The sequence below is a fragment of the Canis lupus genome, chromosome 21, assembly GCF_011100685.1.
Source record: "Canis lupus familiaris isolate Mischka breed German Shepherd chromosome 21, alternate assembly UU_Cfam_GSD_1.0, whole genome shotgun sequence".
Taxonomy (NCBI): domain Eukaryota; kingdom Metazoa; phylum Chordata; class Mammalia; order Carnivora; family Canidae; genus Canis; species Canis lupus.
In genome coordinates, this window is record NC_049242.1 from 10,466,652 (window position 1) to 10,486,266 (window position 19,615).

At 38.3% G+C, this 19,615-nt stretch overlaps 1 protein-coding gene across 1 annotated transcript; it reads right to left on the reverse strand.

Annotated features, from left to right (window-relative positions):
- On the reverse strand, positions 1-8,484 carry LOC485143 (tripartite motif-containing protein 64). Its single transcript, XM_038568141.1, has 7 exons — positions 8,161-8,484; positions 6,126-6,540; positions 5,264-5,359; positions 4,363-4,593; positions 3,534-3,556; positions 2,097-2,194; positions 1-705 (listed from the first exon to the last, which is right to left on the reverse strand). The coding sequence occupies exons 2-7, from the start codon at positions 6,534-6,536 to the stop codon at positions 212-214; spliced, it is 1,353 nt and encodes a 450-aa protein (XP_038424069.1). The 5' UTR covers positions 6,537-6,540; positions 8,161-8,484; the 3' UTR covers positions 1-211.
- Between the last annotated feature and the right edge of the window lie 11,131 nt (positions 8,485-19,615).

The window sequence follows — 19,615 nt, forward strand, 5'->3', positions numbered from 1 at the left end:
AAAATATAAACAACTTTATTAAAAGAAAATTTAATAAACAAATGTATACATTCAACATGGTTATGCCATTTTACAAACATATAACAGTTCTGTCTCTTAAGTCACAGCGTGCTCCAAGATGGTATTCTCTTGTTACCTCCTGTGAAAAAGTTTCAGGACAGGAAGTCCCTCAGACATGGGAATTCATCAAATGCTCATGAAACTTGATTTTTCAGGGGGCACCAAAGCAAAGGAAAGGCTTCAGAGGGAAAGAGAAGGGGGAAGGAGGGAAACTATATATGAGGGAACCTTTGGAAACATCATAGAAGCTCACAGTTCCATTGTCGTAATCCAGAAACACTCCAATCCGACCCAGAGGCCTTTTCACAAACTGGATTAGGGTTGGGGAGTTGGTGGAAAGACTATAACGATTGTTTATCTTCAGAGAAAACAGAAGAAATGCTTCTTCAGGGTGAAAAACAGCATCAGCATCGCTGGTAGAGGAATCTTTACAGACTCCCAGGATCCAGCTTGGTGAGTATGTGAGGTCCACCTCCCAGTAATGCCTACCACAGGTGAAGACCTGAGGTCCTGGGGCTGCACAGCTCTCAGTACCCTGGGGCTCTCCAGATATGTCTCGTTGGGTGACTCCAGGCAATGTACTTCCAGGCTCCTTAGAAAAGCGCATGTACTGATTGGTGGCTTCCTGAATCAGAACATTATCCACTGCGGAGAGGCAAAACTGAGGTCAGCAAATGGGATTTCCATGTCCTGAGGGCCAGGGGCTCCCTACCCGCCAACTACACCCTTCATTACCCCTCCTCCAGGGAAACACAAAACAGAGTAAAGAGAGTTCAGACTCTGAACTGTCTATGAAGAACAAGAGTTGTTACTACCTCTCTATCTCTAGCACACAGAAACCCTTCAATCATACAGAAAAAGGAAAGCATCCAGACATATTGTGAACTGGGAAGCAGTCAATGACTGTCAATCTGGATAATTTATTTCAGGACACACCTAGGTTTCTTTCTTTTACTTTACTTTTTTCTTTATTTTAGAAAAACTCTTCTTGTGTTTTTTGTCTTTAATACTATTTAATAAATAGCACTTAGCTATTATGTGGGTCTTCCCTGGGATATAACTAGTACCTGTTACATTTTTCAAATGTCAAAAATTTGATAGAAATCCACATATGCAAAATTTAGAACTTCTGAAAAGAATGTTCTGGTTTTACATTATCTGTTCACACCCCAGATTCAGTGGAATCCCAGTATCAGTTCTCTGCTGTCTAGACTTGCTCTCTACTGTAGGCCTACTATGGTTGAGCCCTGTTCACATATCCCTTGCCTTTTCAGTGGTTTTGAGATTGATCTAATAACATTAAAATTATTCTGCCAATGGCAATTTTGGTCTTTCTCCATCAAAACTTTCTGAGTTTATAAGTAATAACTGTTCTTTGAACAATGCATGATAAATGCACTCAAATATGAAACAATTTAACAACCACCAATGCCACACCCAAAACTTTCAAGAGTAGAATAAACCAAATAAATATACAAATATTGTTTGCTACTCTGAGAACTAAATATTCTATCTCTTCCTAACCACATGACCAACCTGATTGCTTTTCTCTTGCCCTATTTCTGTCAGGTGTAACTAAAAATATATGTCATGCTTTGCATTTTTGGCAAAGTATAAGTTGGAAAATTTAGTCTTGGTCATTGTTTTTTTTTTTAAGATTTTATTTACTTATATATGACAGACACAGAAAGAGAGAGAGGCAGAGACAAAGGCAGAGGGAGAAGCAGGCTCCATGCAGGGAGCCTGACGTGGGACTTGATCCTGGGACTCCAGGATCACACCCTGGGCTGAAGGTGGCGCTAAACTGCTGGGCCACTGGGGCTGCCCTAGTCTTGGTCATTGTAATATGACTATTTTTTTTATATTGTAATATGACTATTAAGAGAAAAGAGATAATAATTTTGGAAAGTCATATATTACTTTCATATCAGGAAAAAATAATTTATTTTTAGGAAAAAATAAAATTAAAAGGGAAGTAGGCTCATTTCCAAGAACCAAGGATATGGAGGCCTGATTGCCAAAGCGCTGTCTCTTACCTCTGAAGTTGTTCAGTATATCTAGGATTCCCGTGATGCTCTGTGGAGTGAGCTCTGGGTTCACTGGCTGAGGCTTTTGTACCTCCACCAATTCAGTCCTGTATAGAATGACATCAGTTATATTTCCGAGCCAAAGGTCAATCACACAACCATTAAAAAAATTCAGTTTTTATTCAAGGAGTTTTCTTTTTTATTATTATTATTATTTTTATTTATTTATGATAGTCACAGAGAGAGAGAGAGAGGCAGAGACATAGGCAGAGGGAGAAGCAGGCTCCGTGCACCGGGAGCCCGACGTGGGATTCGACCCCGGGTCTCCAGGATCCCGCCCTGGGCCAAAGGCAGGCGCTAAACCACTGCGCCACCCAGGGATCCCTATTCAAGGAGTTTTCATCAGAATTCTCTCATTTTAGTTAATTGGGTATACATTATATTCTACACCCTTGGGGATATAAGAAATGTGACTGTTTTTCTAAATTTCAATTCTATTGAATTCTTCCAGCTTCCCCATTCTTCTCAGATATTATTCCATTTCTAAAATCACTGAGAATCATCCCTTCCCTTCCCTTTGCTCCAACCTCAGGTAAAGCAAAGATCCTTGGGGTCTTACAGAGAGCAGCATGTTCAGCTCAAGCCTTTGGGATTGCAGTGTGCAAGTAGTCGCCAATGATATATTCAGGAAAGCCCACTGAATCATGCAGCTTTACTCTTTTCTATCCAGCAAGAGATTCTAATTCCAGCCTGACAGCCTGGTCCTGAGGGCCTGAACCCCCAGTGAGCACCAGGAAGCCATCCCCTCTGAGGCCTTGCCTATCTCATAGATGTCCTGTTTCTACTGCTGGGAACAAAATCATGACCCTTTCCCTATTCTTAGGGAATCTCCCTCTTTCCTGTCTTTTTCACATCCAAGTCTCTAGGGTAGGGACCTCTTCTGTGACATCTTAGAAAGATTCCTTCAGCAAGATTTCTTGTGATGAGGCTGGAGAGGATGGGGGAAAGGGGAGTGGATGAACAAACCCCAGAATATCATGTGGTTTTTAAGTATATTTGAATCCAGCCACGTAAGAAGAAAACTTCTGAGACCAAGGTCTTCGGGCTTCTTTTAAAACACATAGAAAGTAGGAGTGCCTAGGGTAGCATAGTTGGTTAAGTGTCTGACTCCTGATTTCCACTCAGGTCATGATCTCAGGGTCCCAGTTTCCAGCCCCAAGGCAGGCTCCATGCTCAGCAGGAAGTCTACTTAAGATTCTCTCTCCCTCTGCCCCATCCCCTGCTCTCTCTCTCTCTCTCTCTCTAAAATAAATAAATCTTTCTAAAAAACTACAACAACAAACAGAAAGTAGCCACAAAGAATGATGTTAAGAGGTCAAAACATGTACATCCACTTTATCAACAAAAGACTTCATCAGCAATCAGAATTTATTAGGGCAAACTCACCTTTGCAATACATTTCCCAAGTCCTGCAAGGAAAAAAAAAAAAAGTAACATTAATCATGAGGGTTTTATTCTTTTGTATCTTCTCTAGTATTTTTGTTCGTTTAAATAATGTATTTTTCCCTTATTCTCCTCTAAAGAACAATCAGAAACTACCTTCATAATAGAACCTACACTAGAGCATGACAGGCTTCCTCAGGATGTATTAAGGAAGGAGGGAGGTTAGGAAGGTAGGTTTGGAGGTTAGGGATGTGTAGTGATGCATTATGATTTAGGTTTTCACTTCACTCATTGCCCATCGTATTCCTAAGAAGAAATCTGACATTTATGATAACAATGAAAGCAAAACAGAGAACTTAGATATAAAAAAAAATTGTAGAGTACATTGAAATTGATTACCAAATTCTACAATTCTTGCTTAAGCAAAAGATAAAATCTCAGTATCTTCGGCAAGTTACTTCTGGGGCGGAGGGCGGGGGTAGAACAGAGAGTGACACTGGATTAGGAAACATAAATGGAGGATTACTGCAACAAAGCTGACCTTCCTTTGCTTACAGGTTTTTTTTCTGATTTTGGATAGTTTATCTGCGTGGTTAGTACTCCTGATTACACAGCGATAATTTTATCCTAGGCGTTACTAAAAGATGAGCAAAAAATCTCCCGAAGATTACCAGGATATGAGGAAATAAATGGTTGGAGAAACAATGATGCAAGTCAATGAGCATTATCACTTAGCTGAGAGTAACGGTATATGTGGGCAACATTTTCAATGTCAAGGCAACATTGCCCAAAAAAGCATTCCTGCCTCTGAGGATGGACTCTCCCTTCTCACCTGGAGTAGCTCCATGTCAGGCTTGTGGCACATGTCAGTCAGCTCTCTGTACATCTCTTTCAGGCTCTCTTTCTGTTGGGTCATTCTGAATTCACTTTCCTTGAGTTGTCGGAAAATCTCCTTTGCTTCTTTCGCCACTGTCTCCAGATGGAGTTGTTCTTCCTCATGGAGAAATAGATGAATCTTCTGATATTCTGCTTTGATCATCACCTTCCTTAAGGCCACATAGTCCTGAAGAGATAGTAGATGTAAAGGGTTACATATCCTCACTCTCAACAGAGAGTACTATTTCCTTAGTGTCATCAAGAAAGTGCTTGACAAACTTTGTGCCTCACATCTCCAAGCGTCTTGGATATTTGCTGGTCCTTTCTGACCACCCTGTCTCTATGTTCTTAGACTCCTTTCCTGTTTGAATCAAGCCCTCTAAGGAGTCCCAGTATCTGTCTCTCTGTGATGCTCTGTTAATTATTTCCTTTCTTCCTGGAACCTCTTTTTTTCTTTTGTTCTTTTGCCTGATTTTTCTAAAAATTTAAAAATATTTTTGTATATACCATATTTTATAGATTTTTAAATGATTCTCTACCTTTCCTCTAGGTACTATCCTATTGCTCTCCTCTGTTTCACATCAAATGTATGATGATGTTTTCTTAAACTCAGTGTCTGAAAAGGTCCATCCAAACTTTCAAGGTTGGACCTATCATAGCCTAGTTAACTCATATGCTAGCATTCTTGGCACCAGCTTTTATTGGCCTGTATATTTGTGATTACTGATATATCATTTGAAACTACTACTTTTTCCTGGAAAAAAAAACATTATCTTTATTTTGTAACTTAAATTAAGCTAAAAGTCTCAACTAGCATTATATCAATCTGCATAAGAACAGAACATTTTCATTCTTACCTCAAATGACTCTATTTTGCTAACTTCTTGATTCAGATTGTTTTGCATTTCCTGAGTCATATTCCATAAAGAGCCCATTCTCTTCAGAAGTTTCTCCTGCAAGATAACCGTGAGCTTTAACAACACAGAAAATGATATTATAGATCTCATTTCCTTACCTATGGGAAAAGGTAGTGGCTGAGAAAACTGTAATCTTGAGTTACCATGGAGTGGTCAGATTTCTTTCCATTAATCTAATTTGATTCCAACATTTGGGAAATCAGAGATGACAAACATAGTAGAGATTTGCGGGCACTCTGTAGATAATATAATCCATTTCCTGATAAATTAGTGCTCAGAATTTTATATAACCTGACTATGAAGGAATCAAGCTTGCATCAGAAGCCACTGTTCCTGGTACTGGCCACCTGCTCCACAATGGCATCACCTGCACATATTTGGACAATGTTTCTAAGGACATGCTTGAGGCTACTTGCTAGAGGCTCAACATAGTTATGATTATAACATCAAAATTGGTCAACAGCAGGGTGTCTGGGTGGCTCAGTCTGTTAAGCTTCTGCCTTCAGCTCAGGTTGTGATTCCAGGAACTTGAGATCGAGCCCCATGTTGGGCTTTCTGCTCAGGGGGAGCCTGCTTTTCCCTTTCCTCCTCACTTATACTCTCTCTTTCTCAAATAAATAAATAAAATATTTTAAAAATTGGTCAACAGCATTGAAAGGACGCATGTACATCTTGGTGTTTCTATTGAAAAATCACCTTCTCTGCCATTTCCACTCACATCAACTTCCTCATCACTTTCTTCATCTTTCTCTCAGATTTAGAAGCCTAGAAGATTCCAAATTGCTTTAGAGGCTTCACTTACCCTGTGTTCCTCAGCAGCCCACTGTACTGAACAGTGGCTATGAGCCACGTGTTCTGGTGATTCAGAGCAGGACACGCAGAGCAGGCGCTTGTCAGCCTCACAGAAGAGCCCCTTTGATTCTTTGTGCACCACACAGATCTGCTCCACGAAGCTGTTGACATGGTAAGCTCTGGCATGTCTGGCAAGGGAAGCCAGCTTCTTGAGTGTAATATTCGTTTTGAAATCTGACTTCTGTGAAATTCCCCTGCATTCAGGGCAATACATTGGGGTTTGGGCTTCCTCCCAGCAGAGGCGCAGGCAGGGACTGCAAAAGCTGTGCCCACAGTCAATGGTGACAGGATCCAAGTAGTAGTTCATACAGATGGAGCAGATGAGTTCATTCTGAAAGGCTTGCAAGGTGTCCAAATCCATGTTTCTGTAAATTAAAAAAAAAAAAAAAAAACAGAAGAAAAAGAGAAAGTCATTCTTCTGCCCCAATAAGGAAAAGAAAAAAGCCTATTTAGACTAAAGCTTGTCTGCTTGAACTCTATCTAATTACCTACCAATTTAACCCCAATACAAATGAGGCATGGTAAGTATAGAAGCTTAGGCTGATGCTGTGAAACAAATGAGAAAATGGGACAAGAGCATCTTCACCATCCTTTTTGTTTCAAATAGACCATGTTCTCAATCAGATTTAAACTACATGGACAAACTTAAAGATTGGGGAGAGAGTCAAAGTTAGGATGATTTCAGAATTACATTTCTTAGCTGATCAGTCCAGAAGCACATATAAAATCTCAAGCTCTCCCTCTAGCTCCATAAGGCCACAACTTCAACACACACACACACACACACACACACACACACACACACACACGGAATTATCTTTATGTTAATAGCCTCTATGCATCCTGTCTCCAAACTGACAAGTGCTCTCTTCTAAAGATAAATAAAATTTATTAATTTAAATTTGTTTAACTTGATCAGTGTTAACTTCACCTTTGACTTCTGAAACTATAGTCAGTTGAATTTATGCTTCTAACTTTAATAACAAAACTCTTCCTTTCAGGAAATAAAGTATAAAAATTGTCTTTTGTCTCTAGTTCAGGAAATAATTTTTCCTAGAGTCAATTCAGATCCTCGGAGCATCTTCATATCTTGAACTGGTGAATGTTCAAGCTACAGTGCTAATTAGCAACAACTAATCTTTTTTTTTTTTTTTTCAAACAAAAAAGAAAATAAGCACTGGGATTTCCTTACTGCACTGAATACAGAGATGCAGTCAAATGAAGCATGATCAATTCATCTTTTTCATATTTCCCTGTGGTGACCAACGCCACTTCTTGGGAGTCCTTACCGGTTTGTTGGCTCTATTTTGAACACTTTTCAAATAGTTTGCAAACTGAAGGGGGAGGGATAGTAAATAGACTTTTACAACAAGTTTTCTAATTCATTCAGCACACTAAACTTAGGTTGATGGGTGTAGAGACTATTACATGCATACATTATGTTGAATATTTCGGGGACTTTATGGGTTTCATAACTGCATAAAAACTGCAGAAATCTCATGGTGCCAAGGTGGCTCAGTCAGTTAAGCCTCCACAACTATTGATTTTGGCTCAAGTCATGGTCTCAGAATCTTAGGATCAAGCCCCCATCAAGCTACACACTCAGCATGGGGTTTGCTCATCCATCTCACTCTGCTTCTCCTCCTGCTTTCTCTCATTCTTTCTCTCTTTCAAATAACTAACTAACTAACTAAATAAATAAATAAATAAAATCTTTTTTAAAAATCTGCAGAAATGTCTAGGACCTAAAAAATTTTTTAGCAACACAAAATGTAATAGAATAAAAAACAATCAACTCAATATAACAAATATTAGTATATTAAAAATGCTCTAATTACAGATATTTTAAATATTGACGCCATTTTAAATAACTAGGAAAACTATTTCTTTGCTGGGACAAGACCCAAGCAAGACACAGCTAAATTGAAAGTATTTGTATAAGAGAAAGTAGGTATGAAGATATTCACTGTAAATTCCATACTCACTGGCCTGTGTGAAAGGTTTGGAAGGTTTGGAAGGTCTGTCGATCTCAGGGGTCAGTAGGGACTCTGCTCTCCAAAGCCTGGCAGCTGCAAGTTCAGTCTATCCCAGGGAAGAAGTCCTCCCTGGATGAATGCGCTTTTTATATGATGAGGCTTGCCTAAGGTCACACCTACTTCTTGAGATTGGCTGTTGTCTTCAAAAAGAAGCGGAAGTGGCTGATTAGGTTAAGTGGGAAGGTATTAAAATGGCTACTTAGAGTTTATAGAGAACAACACGTGAGCGCCAATGCCCTCACGATCTGGACTTGCTTTGGGAGATGATGGAAGAAGTTGACTTCACACAGGTCATTCAAAAAGACACTTTAACTGAAGCAATTGCTTCATTAAGTGATTTTTTACTCAACAAGCTTTAAACTCACAATTTTTAAAATTTGTTTTCTTACTCTTTATTTATATTTTAAAATATTTTATTTATCTAAGAGAGAGAGAGAGAGAGCAAGAGTCGAGGGAGGGGGAGGGGGGAGAGAGAGAAGCAGACTCCCTACTGAGCAGGGACCCCCCTCCCCCATTTATGAAGTGGGGCTTGATTCCAGGACCCAGGATCATGGCCTGAGCCTCAGGCAGACATTTAACCGATTGAACCACCCAAGTTCCCTGTTACTCTCCTTTTTAAATTTATAATTGCTAGTTAAGCTCTAACTATTGTTTATCTGAGTATGTCAAGACAATAAACATTAAATGGAAAAACCCACATATCTATATTGTGCGACTTTCTCATAAAAAATAAAAAGCTCAGTTGGTTAAGTGCCTGACTCTCATATCAGCTCAGGTCATGATCTCAGGGTCATAGGATCAAGCCCTGCAGGACTCTACACTAAGTACCGAGTTGGCTTGGGATTCCTTCTCTCTCTCCCTTCCTCTTCCCCCACTCATGCATGCACCCTTGTCTCTCTAAAATAAATAAAATCTTTAAAAAAGTAAAATAAGAGATAAGAATGAAAAAGTGCATCTAGGCACTTAATTGGGTTTTAAATAATTGTATATATAACTCTGCTAGTTTTATATAGTTGTATATATACATTAGCTAGTTTTTCTTACCGTCAATATTTGATGACTATTTTGAAATGACTGGTTCATGTAAAAATAAAATCTATTGGGGATCCTGGGTGGCTCAGCGGTTTTGCGCCTGCCTTCTGCCCAGGGTGTGATTCTGGAGTCCTGGGATTGGGTCCCACATCGGGCTTCCCGCATGGAGCCTGCTTCTCCCTCTGCCTCTCTCTCTCTCCCTCTCTTTCTCTCTCTCTCTCTCTCTCTGTGTGTGTGTCTCATGAATAAATAAATAAAATCTTAAAAAATAAAATAAAATCTATTTTGCAGATTCTTGTATCTTGGCAAATAATTTTAAACCAGATTCTTTATATATATGAGATATATGTCCATGTATGTGCTTGTATTATATTATATGTGATAATACTTATCTACACAAAAATTATGTGCACAATTATCTTTAATGAAATGCGCACAGAAAATTATTTTTAATCAAAGTATAATTGACATATAACATTATATTAGTTCCAAGTGTTACCATATGATTTGATGTTTATATATATTACAAAATGAATAGTTAACATCCAGCAACATACATAGTTACAAAATTTTTTCTCATAGTGAGAACTTTTTTTGTTTCAAATTTTTATTTAAATTCTAATTGGTTAACATATAGTGTAATACTGGCTTCAGGAGAAGAATTTAGTGATTCATCACCTACATATAATGACCAGTGCTCATCACACATGACTTCCTTAATCCCCATCACCATAACCTATCCCCTCCCCTATCTCCCTCCAGCAACCCTCAATTTGTTGTTCACAGTTAAGAATCTCTGGTGGTTTGCTTCCCTGTATCTCTTTTTTTTTCCTTCCCATATGTTCATCTGTTTTGTTTCTTAAATTCCACATGAGTGAGATCATATGATATTTGTCTTTCTCTGACAGACCTATTTTGCTTAACATAATACATTCTAGCTCCATCCACATTGTTGCAAATGGCAAGATTTCATTCTCTTTGATGACGGAGTAATATCCCATATATATTTATACAATATCTTCTTTATCCATTTCATGGTGAGAACTTTTTAAAAAAGATTTATTTATTTTTTTATTCATGGACAATACAGAAAAAGAGGCAGAGACATTGGCAGAGGGATAGGCAGCCTCCCTTTGGGGAGCCCACCCAGGACTCGATCCCAGGACCCTGGGATCACCACCTGAGCCAAAGACAGATGCTCAACCACTGAGCCATCCAGGTGCCCCTCATGACAAGAACTTTTAAGATCTCTTTTATCAACTTTCAAATTTGCAACACAGTATTATTAACTATAGTCACCATGCTGTGCATGCTGTAGAAAATTATTTTTAACAGAACTGCCATACTACCTATATTTTGATACCTATCACAGTTCAACAAGTCATCACTGCTTATGTACCAAAGTTGTCTCACTAAATGACCTAATGCTTAGGGATTTAGGGTCTATTTTTATAAACATTTGAAAATAATCTAACCTTACTAGAAATTTAAAAAGTGAAAATTTAGATAAAAATCACCTTTTAAAAGTTATCAAGTTGAAAAATTAAAGATAAAAGCCATAAAAGCTAGATATCCTAGGAAGCGGTAAAATATTTGGCCTCTTCCTGAATGCATTGGTTTATAAATTAATAAAAGTTTCAGAAGCATCATTTGACCAGCAATTATGCTTCAAAATGTATTCTAAGGAAATTAAGTATTACTTAGTATATACTATTATATACCATTAGGGTATATGTTAGTAACATATATATATAGATATATATATAGATATGTATATGAGGACTTTTCCAGAAATTTTAATTCTGGGTAAATTGCCTCAAACATTTCTTAACAGGTTGCATGTCATCTACATAAGTATAGAGAGGAAGGAGATTCTAGTATTCTCATTTTTTCAGTAAAAATTAAATAGTTATGTGTACAGGATACCCTCTATAATGCTGTTAAATGGTGCTCTTCTATATAGGGATTTGTCAACCATTTGCTTGCACCATCATTTCCAGAATTTGAGATTTCTTTATATAAAAGTTTTCTAAACTAGGCTCTGTGATCTCATCCCTATCTCAAGTAATAAATATAGTAATTAAACAGTTGCTATTCTTCGTAAGTTTTACTGAGCACCATAGCAACTTCTCAATTCCCTTCCCGCAAATCTAATTTTCAAAAGTAAATTAGGCAAAACCCCTAGAATCTGGAGACTCTAAGTTAGTAGGAAAGGTGAAGGCATGTATATAGAGAGAAATAAAGAAAGTCCTAGCATCTCGAGTACAAGGGAAATCTGCTGTGCACAACTGGGGAAGAAAACAAAGAGCAGCTGACTGAACCTGACATCCCTCACCTTTCTGTGGGAAGAGCCCCCTGAAAAACATTGATTAAGAAAGCTTGAGTTCCCTGCTGTAGCCAACACTGAGCCTGCCAAAAAGTAGAATATATCTCCTACTTGCCATGAACTAATTTTTGAACATTTGCCAGATGTGGATTCACCAAGCTTTATGGGTTTAGCTTGATAAAAACCCAATAGGAATATAAGTCTAAAAATAGATTGTTGAGAGCCAGTATCTTTTGTTATGCTAAGGAAATGCTAATATCACAAATATCAGGCCCTTTGGAAATAAAAAACAGACCAAATAATAATTTCAAAAGAACATTAATAATTTATTATGTTTAGAGATTCTCACAAAGAATAGTTTGCACTGGGAAGGTTAAAAAGGACATTCAGCTCATTCACGTCACATGGCAGGGCCAGGATAGGGGGTGGATACTGTGAGAAGCCAAGGCCCCGGCAATAACACATCCATCTGGACTGTAACATGGATTGTAACATGACTGGTGTCAGGTTCACCAGATTCTGGCACCTGAAAATCATGGGTGGTACAGCCCAACTTTGCTACTAACAAACACTAATAAATTCCAATGTTGACATCGGTGTGGTTGGTGGGAAGAGTTGGTGAGTCTTTTCACCAGAAGGTGATCAAGAAGTTATAAAACTGTGGTCAGTATTACATGGGCAATTAGAAATAGATGTGAACATTTATATGGGAAAAACAGCCTAAATTAGGCCAACTTGGTCATCTGCTTTTCAACCAATAGGGACAACTTTTGGCCGGAATATTTAGGATCAACTCAGCCTGTAAAGCCAGGTATCAGCTTGCCGTTAACAGTAATGCTGTATAGCAAGAACCCAAATGCAGCAGCTACAAGCATTGTTAGAACTGGATCTCAAATGAACGTTTGAAAGTATTTTATAGCATAGGTCCCTTCAGAACATAGTGTATTATAGTACATTTTCTGATATATCTGGGATGCAAGTACTGCTAACTAGGACTGCTAACTGATTTAAAAATAAATCAGGTTGGTTTGGAGGTTGGTTAGGTTGGTTGAGCAGCCAACTCTTGGTTGCAGCTCAGGTCATGATCTCAGGGTCTTGAGATTGAGCCCCGAGTCGGACTCCATGCGGAGTTTGGAGCCTGCTTGAGATTCTCTCCCTCTAGCCCTCCCCACGTCCCACGTGTTACACTTTTACTAGAAGATTAGGTTATTGTAGCTGTAAACACAAGTTCAGGCTATTCTGGTTGGATTTACATAATCACCTAATCTCTTAGGGAAACATCAACAAATCTACCCGATGGTGGTAGATAATTAGATCAGTGTGTTTGATGTCATTTGATTTTACATTTTCAAGCCCACATAGGATGACTTCACATATGCTTTTCAGAGACGATTCTAAAGTCAAAATACGTTAACTACAATAGGACTCTTGCATGAATTTTTTTTAAAAAGAAACTAGTTTTTAGAGCAATTTTAGGTTCACAGCAAAACTAAGGGGACAGTGTGGAGATTTTCCATGTACTCTTTGCCCCTACACATGCACTATCGCCCCCATTATCAACATCTCTCAGCAGAATGGTGCATTTGTTACAATTGATGAACCTACATATGACATATCGTTGTCACCCAGAGTCCACAGTCCAACCCTTACCTATGGGTTCACTCAGTACTGTACATTCTGTGTGTTTGGGTCATTTATAATAAAATGACTCATCATTATAGCATCACACAGAGTAGTCTCCTTGCCCTAAACATCCTCTGTGCTCTACCAAAATTCTCTATGCTGATCATGAATTTTTTTTTTAGGTGGAGGATATTTTTCTGAAAAGGCAATTAAAAATAAATATTTTCTGATATAAATTAAAAGCTGTGAGTTCTATTAGAAATCTGTCCTTTCGGGATCCCTGGGTGGCGCAGCGGTTTGGCGCCTGCCTTTGGCCGAGGGCGCGATCCTGGAGACCTGGGATCGAGTCCCACATCGGGCTCCCGGTGCATGGAGCCTGCTTCTCCCTCTGCCTGTGTCTCTGCCTCTCTCTCTCTCTCTCTGTGACTATCATAAATTAAAAAAAAAAAAAAAAAAAAACTTAAAAGAAATCTGTCCTTTCGGGGTGCCTGGATGGCTCAGCCAGTTAAGCATCTGCCTTCTGTTCAGATCATGATCCAGCATTGGATCAAGCCCTGTCAGCAGGCTCCCTGCTCAGTGAGGAGCTTGCTTTTCCCTCTCCTTCTGCTCCACCCCCTACTTATGCTCTCTCCACACTCTCTCTCTGCCAAATAAATAAATAAAATCTTAAAAAAAAAAAAAAAAAAAAAAAAGAAATGTGTCCTTTAGCCTGAGGAAGTTTATAAGCATTTGGTATATATGTTTTCTTATAAAGAACTACTTTTTGTTTGTGAGCTTTTTTAAAGTTAAAAGTTTTACAAACCAAAGAACAGTTTGAATGACTTTTAAGATAAATTTACCACTCAAGAGCAGAACTATCTATGGGGACTGAGTTATATAGGTATGAAGCTGTAAAAAAAGGCTATAAATCACTGGGTCAGTATTCCAAAGTATAAATTAGTTGTAGCGACTTAGATAAATTCCCAAATCACTGAGCAAAATGAATTTATAGATCAAAAGTTGGTAGTAGGCTAATGAACTTCTCTGGAGCATTATCTACAACTCGCATTACTATGAAAAACGAGAAAGACTCGAAGCATTCTTGAAGAAATAGGTCCATTGAGAAGTATGTCTACTGGTTTAGGGGCTCTTTCAACTCTGGTGCAATACATTATACAGATTAACTTTTTCTGTACCTCCTCGTCACGTTCTCTTAATTTATTCTTCTTGAGTAATCCTCTTGGCACTGCATTTCAGCTTGCCATTTTGTCGCCCAGTTCACTTCTCCTGAGCAACAGATTTATGTTTATCTTAAGGTCGTGGCTGACCTTCAAAAGAGGTAGAGGTGAAGACCCCTGCTGTTTAGGTATGCATACTCATACTACTTTGTGCCTTGGTTTTATGTTCTAATCCTTATTCTTTTATTTTCTTTCTCCTAACCTGAGTATGCACATACACACAGCCCTCAGGGAGAAAAGTGGAGATTAGTTATTAATAATGAAATTATTGATTTCAAAGAGCCTATAAGTTAAGTATGGTAACATTTTGTTATAGTCATTGCAGATATTTTTCCAATATGGTGTTTCCATTTTGTTTACAGATCATTTGATTCCATCCCCCCCACTTTTTAAGTATAGTTGATCCTATCCATTTAGACATTAAAACATACACTCATTTCATTCTGATTTTATGGTTGTATTCCCCATATTTAATTGCTTATTTCATCTGATTTTATTTTGGCATTTGAATATATTCTGGGATGAATATAAGTTGAACTGAATTTAAATTCTTTGATTAAAATATAAATTTGTTTTGATTGAATACAAAGTGAATTTAAATTATTTGAAAATTTCACTATTTGGCATTAAATTTGATTTTTTTATTAAAATCCCCAACTTATGTATTGAAATATTTGATTTACTCAAGTAAATGTAGTGGAGAGTGTATGAATTGAAATATGAGAAATCATAATAATAAGCCCTAATAATCAGATGAAATTCCATCTCTATTGGACTTTATAATCTTTTCAGTTTCCCAAAGCAATGTATGTTTTATAAATTTTCCTATCAGATGAACATATAAGTCATTAAATCTGTGGATCAATGTAGCCCATAGAGTAAGACAGAAATATAGAGTACTATCCCTGAGACTAGAAAAGTACCTTTAGGGGTGCCTGGGTGGCTCAGTTGGTTAAGTGTCTGCCTTCAGCTTGGGTCATGGTCCCAGGGTCCTGGTATACAGCCCTGGATCAAGCCCTGCCAATGAGCTCCTTCCTCAGTGGGGAGTTTACTTCTCCTTCTCCCTCTGTCCCCCACCTTGTTCATACTGTCTCTCTTACTCTCTCTTCCTCTCAAATAAATAAAACCTTTTTTTAAAAAGTAACTTTAGTATACATATTGACTTATTTTTCTATTTATTATTCTAATTTGATATTCTTTTTTGAGCTATAAAACCACTTACCCATACATCTTTCTCATCTAACTACAAAGCAGACAGCCTGTAGCCATCCTTCCTGCCTTTGGTTGATATGGAACCCATTATGGTTCTGAAGTTGTCCCAAGAGATTAATAAGAAACAAAGATTTGAGGAAGTCCATGGAACTCAGTTCATCTTTAAAGTTCATGCATTGTCTTTCCAATTTCATAAAACAGCTAAATTTGGCCTTAGTATAATTATGAAATTGCTGTCCAAAATATAAACAGCATCTTTATCATTTTCATGCCATTACAGCTATGTAAATGATTTTACTTAATCGTTATTAAATATCTAGATGGATGTAAAATTTATTTGGTGTATTTCCTGTGCACAAAACTAGTTAATTCACCTCATTTTTAAACTACAGCCAACAACAAATATGTAACTGCAATCTGGAGAGACACATCTTACAACCTTCTAGATAGAAAAAAAAAAGCAAATGAAAATATGCATATAAAAGAACAAACAATAATTTAAAATTTTAGGTCTGGGGATCCCTGGGTGGCTCAGCGGTTTGGCTCCTGCCTTTGGCCCAGGACGCGATCCAGGAGACCCTGGATCGAATCCCACGTCGGGCTCCCGGTGCATGGAGCCTGCTTCTCCCTCTGCCTGTGTCTCTGCCTCTCTCTCTCTCCCTGTGTGACTATCATAAATAAAAATTTTAAAAAAATTAAAAAATAAATAAAATAAAATAAAATTTTAGGTCTGGAAGCTATAATAGGTATCTAATTCAACTATATCATCATGCAGAAAAGAAAAAAAAATGATACTCGTTACCATATTAAGAAATGCCCTATCACTCAAATGACAATATTAAACATGTATTGATTAGTAATTATATGCTGGACACTCTTCTAAGTGCTTTGTGTGTATTAGCTCTTTTAGTACTTACAGAAACCTTATCAAATACTGTTTAATATCCATTCTATAGATTAAGAAGCTAAAGAGAGCCTTAATAATTTGCCCATAGTCATCCAAGTGAAAGGAGCAGGGTTTGAACCTGGCAGTCTGTCTCCCATAGCTGTGTTTCAGACTATCACTGCATGACCTCTTGCACACACTTTTTTTTAAAAAGATTTTATTTATTTGAAGAGAGAGAGTGATAGAGCACGAGTGGGGGAGGGGCAGAGGGAGAGGAAGCAGCAGACTCCCTGCTGAGCAGGGAGCCTGATGTGTGGCTCCATCCCAGGACCCTGGGATCATGACCTGAGCCTAAGGCAGATGCTTAACCCTCTAAGCCACCCAGGTGTCCCGTTACTGTATGATCTCTTGTGAATGACAATTACATCAAATGTATTGCCAAAATATGTTATTAAGTCATGCAATTAAACAAAATGTTTTTGGGGGAATGCTTAATGCGTATTTATAATTAGACTGAAAGTTCACAAAACTTTCCAGTATGGAGTGGGGTTTTATCCACTTTTTTAAATGAGAATGTTCGCCTTGTCCCAAGTCCCATGAATCACCTACAGTGTTGTCCAACTATCTCTGTCATCAGTTAAAGCCTGTTAGTATGCTCGATCAAGTCCCATTACAAGGCATTGCTGAAATACTAGTGCTGAGCACATCACTGCCCAGACATTCCACTTGCCAAACACATCATCTCCCAGACACAGTTCCATACGCATGCTACTGGCTCTTCACAAATGAGTGGTTGCTGCGGACTCCGGATCCTAGGAGAGAGACGCTGGAGCCACAATAATGATCAAGACTTTTCACAAGTATTGGTAGAGGTTAAGATAAGGGAATGGGCAAACATCCCAGAAAGACTTTGCAGAAGCAACGAAATGTGAAAGATAAGAGGAAAGTCTTGTCATTTCTGAGGGTAAAGGCCTGCATGACACAGGTGTTATGAGAAAAAATTCAGGTTGCGATTTCTTGTCGGGTTAATACCCTTCTGATCATCTATGCCTAGGCCAGACTGCTTCCATAAAATGTAAATCTTACCATATGTCTAAGCTGCTTGACTTTACTACATGGCTTTTTATACAGGAAGAGTCACACTCCTTAGTGTCATCTTCCCAAACCTTACATGATCTGATGCTAAACATATAGATTGTCCTCCCACACATTCCTTGGATTCTGGCAACACTAAATTCTTTGCATTTCTCTAATCTGCCAATTTTCTTCTTATCCCTGTTCTTTTGTATAACATGATTTCTTTGCATTGGGAATATAAGTGAATAAAACCACTTTGTAACAGTTTTGCTCAGGAAAATTGAAGATGTACACACTTTACAACCCAGACATTTCATTTTTAGGAAGATGCCACCAGAAAAGAGAATAACCTGAATATTTGCAGTGAGAGAGACATGTTGATAGGAGCAAAAGACAGAAAACACGCCAAACTCCCACCAGCAGAAAAAAGGAATAAATGCATTGTGTTGTGCCAGCTGTCCAATTCATTGCTTTTCTGCTCCAAATTTACTCTTCGTTGCTGTGCTTTGTATATATATCTGGACTGTTTGAAAATTTCTTTGCCAAGAGGCATGATGTTAAACTTTGTGAGTAGAAGGCATTGCAGACACATTGCAAGAAGGGGTTATCCTTCCTGGTTCATGCAGTGCTCCCATCCCGCAGTGCTCTCATCCTGCAGGGCTCTAATGCTGCAGTGTCCCCATCCTGTAGTGCTCTCATCCCGCAGTGCTCCCATACCGGAGTGCTCCCCTCCTGCAGTGCAGGCTACTGTTAGAGCAGTTGGCTTCTTACAGTTCACGGTAGTCAGAAGTCAGTAACCGAGAGATTCTTTGAACATGGCCCTTGGTTGGTGGGATGGCAGAGTGCCTCTGGCAAGGCAGTTTCCCCTAATCAGCTTCCCACAGTGGCCTAGAGTACAGGTCTCTGGGGAGTTTTGCAAGTTCTGCTAGCACAGCACTGCAGTGCCTTCTCTGTTGTTCTGTAAGTCCCATAGTGTGGGGGAGATTCTTCACTGGCTGCTGAAATTCTTCTCAGCCCTACCTATAGTGACTGCTCCTTGTATCTGCTATACTTCCATACTTACATGCTCTAGAGTTCTCTTTACCTTTTACTAGGCAGTATCTCATTATTGCAATGCTATTATATCTAATCATTCTTTATATTAACTTTCCCTGTTTATGCTGCTGTGTGGTTTCCCTGTCTTAACTGGACCCTGACCGATAAATGTTATATTCATGCAAGTGAATTGCTCAAAATCAGTGAACTCTAGTGAACCACAGCCATAATGACACATGGATGCACCTTCAAAGGTGAGTGAAAAAAAATCAATTCTTAGAAAATATATACAGTGTGATTTTATTTATAAATAGTTAAAAAACACACAAAGCCAAAAACACATAAGGAATATAGCCATGTGTAGAACAACTATAAGAGAAAAGATTCACAAGAGATTCAAAAAAGTACCTCTGGCTGAAGGTGGAGGCACACTGGTCAGTGGTACATGGGGGATTTAAAGATACCGGTAATGTTCCTTTTCTTAATCTGGTTATTTGTGGGGGGCAGTTCTACAAATGTTCATTTCTTTATTCTTTTTTACTGTACATATGTTACATATACCTTTGATATAAATAGGGTATTTGCTAATTTAATAAAAGTAAAAATCCTTTATGGTACAGAGTGACTATGTTTACCAGCAGGGTGATTAGACCAGAGTAGCTCAACTAGTACACTAAGATAGTGATCTCTTAGCCCTGGGTGGCCAGGAGGGCTGACATGAGTGCTGAGTTAGACTTGATTCCCTATAATGTCACATAGGATTTTTAATATAGTAGATGTTTGTCTTACTTTTAACTTAGTTCAAATTCAGAATAACCTTCTATAATTATAGAATAAAAAATTGTCCATCTTTCTTTTTTGATTCATAGGGAGAAGACAGAATGTGAAGATGTGTGTATATTAGCTTTATTTTTTAGTTTATTTTTTAGAATACAGCTTTCATGATTCTGAGTGACAGACCATCCCTATTTAATATGAGTTCTCAGAAGAACCACC

Coding starts and splice junctions, on each gene's coding strand:
- LOC485143 (XM_038568141.1), bottom strand. CDS start 6,536: ATGGATTTGGACACCTTGCAAGCCTTTCAGAATGAACTCATCTGCTCC. Junction 4,594..5,263: donor GCAAAATAGAGTCATTTGAG/GTAAGAATGAAA, acceptor CTATCTCTTCAG/GACTATGTGGCCTTAAGGAA. Junction 706..2,096: donor TATACTGAACAACTTCAGAG/GTAAGAGACAGC, acceptor GCCTCTCCGCAG/TGGATAATGTTCTGATTCAG.